Source organism: Mandrillus leucophaeus, unplaced genomic scaffold (genome assembly GCF_000951045.1).
Source record: "Mandrillus leucophaeus isolate KB7577 unplaced genomic scaffold, Mleu.le_1.0 Scaffold134, whole genome shotgun sequence".
Lineage (NCBI taxonomy): Eukaryota > Metazoa > Chordata > Mammalia > Primates > Cercopithecidae > Mandrillus > Mandrillus leucophaeus.
The window spans coordinates 2,669,866-2,671,227 of NW_012101299.1; the positions used below are offsets into that span (position 1 = coordinate 2,669,866).

The 1,362-nt window shown below is 61.7% G+C and overlaps 1 protein-coding gene across 1 annotated transcript in view; it reads right to left on the bottom strand.

Annotated features, from left to right (window-relative positions):
• Positions 1-1,362, bottom strand: part of SHH (sonic hedgehog) — a 14,714-nt gene that overhangs the window by 6,291 nt on the left and 7,061 nt on the right. The window contains exons 3-4 of the mRNA XM_011973090.1: positions 638-926; positions 3-93 (exon numbers count right to left, since the gene is read on the bottom strand). Coding sequence (XP_011828480.1) covers positions 3-93; positions 638-926 — 380 coding nt within the window. The remainder of the gene's footprint in view (positions 1-2; positions 94-637; positions 927-1,362) is intronic.

A 1,362-nucleotide genomic window follows, 5' to 3' on the forward strand; every position in this document is an offset into this window, starting at 1 on the left:
ACCCGCCAGCCCTCAGCACCCTGCCGCGCCTCGGCGTGGGCCTGCGGAGGGGCGGGGGCGGGGAGTGAAAAATAGCTGCAGTAGTTGTAGCAACTGGACAAACATTCCAGGGATTGGCCGAGGTGTGAAAATCCGAGGCTTGTGTGGATTTTCTAATTAAAATCCAATAAAGGGCCCAGCATTGTCATTGTGATTTCTGGGATAAACAGGAGACACTCTTGGAAGCGGACACTTCCATTTTCTCCCCTCCCTTTTCTCAGCTCACTCTCTCCCCAGCTCGCGGGCCTCCCCCTCCCTATTTGCTCAGGTGCAAACCCCCCCGTGTGCAATTCACAAGCACTATTTGCACAGCCAGGCCTCTCTTCCAAGCACTCAAGATGTGTATTTGAATTTTAAATGGCGGGGCCTGTTCGGAGCGCTGGAAGCTCCGAGTCTCAAGGCCCCTTGACTACCCGCTTTCTCGAGCCCTCTGTCGCTCTCTGAGGCTCACTGTCCCGAGGACAATAATTGAAGTTGGGGCGGAGCGCAGGGGGCCGGGGAGGAGGGCGGGGAGGGCCGTCTTCTTTGCATTCCAATCTCTGGGATCATGCTTTTTGCAAATAGAGATTGCCAGAAAGAATCTTCCTGCTGGAATTACAGGGGGCTTTTAATCTTCTCATCGGTTTCTCCGGCATGAAGTGCGGGGCTGGCCGTTGGAGGCCCTCCGTAGCCCCCCGGAATGCGACCCCGGGCGCTGGCTAGCCCGAGTCGTCGAGTCGCACGGCCCGGCTTGACACGCTGCGCCCCGCGCCCCCGCCCGTGTGCGCAGAATGCCAATGAGCGGCTCCCGCGCCGCGGCTCTGCTCTCCCGGCGCGATCCGGCGGATGGATTAGCGCTGCTCCCGAGCCCGGGAAGCAGCCGCCCGATTTGGCCGCCACCGAGTTCTCTGCGGGTGAGGAGAAGGGAGAGAAGAGAGGACACGGCATTGAGTTCCGAGAGGGAGGCGCGTCTCGGGGAGGAGGGCGCACGCTTGGTGCCCGCGCGCCTAGGCTAGGGATGCGCTCAGCGCTGGGCGGGGCGATTGATTCCAGGTGGGTCCCGCACAGACCTCCCTCCCCCAACCCCACCGCCCCAGGGACAGGATTCCTACGCTGGCACATTCCTTAACAACTCTCTAAGTCTGCGCTGGCGGTGACAGAGGTTGGCTGGCGTTTCCTGCAGAGGCCGGTGTCACTCCTTCCTTCCGCCTTCCTCCAACCCCACCCCCAGCTTCGCACACACCCCGCCTCGCCGCGAATCCATCCAGAGGGTGTTTGCTCTGCACTTGGATTCCTCTGGAAGCCTCCTTGAGCTCCCGCGGGCGCCGGGCGCACCCTCCTTCC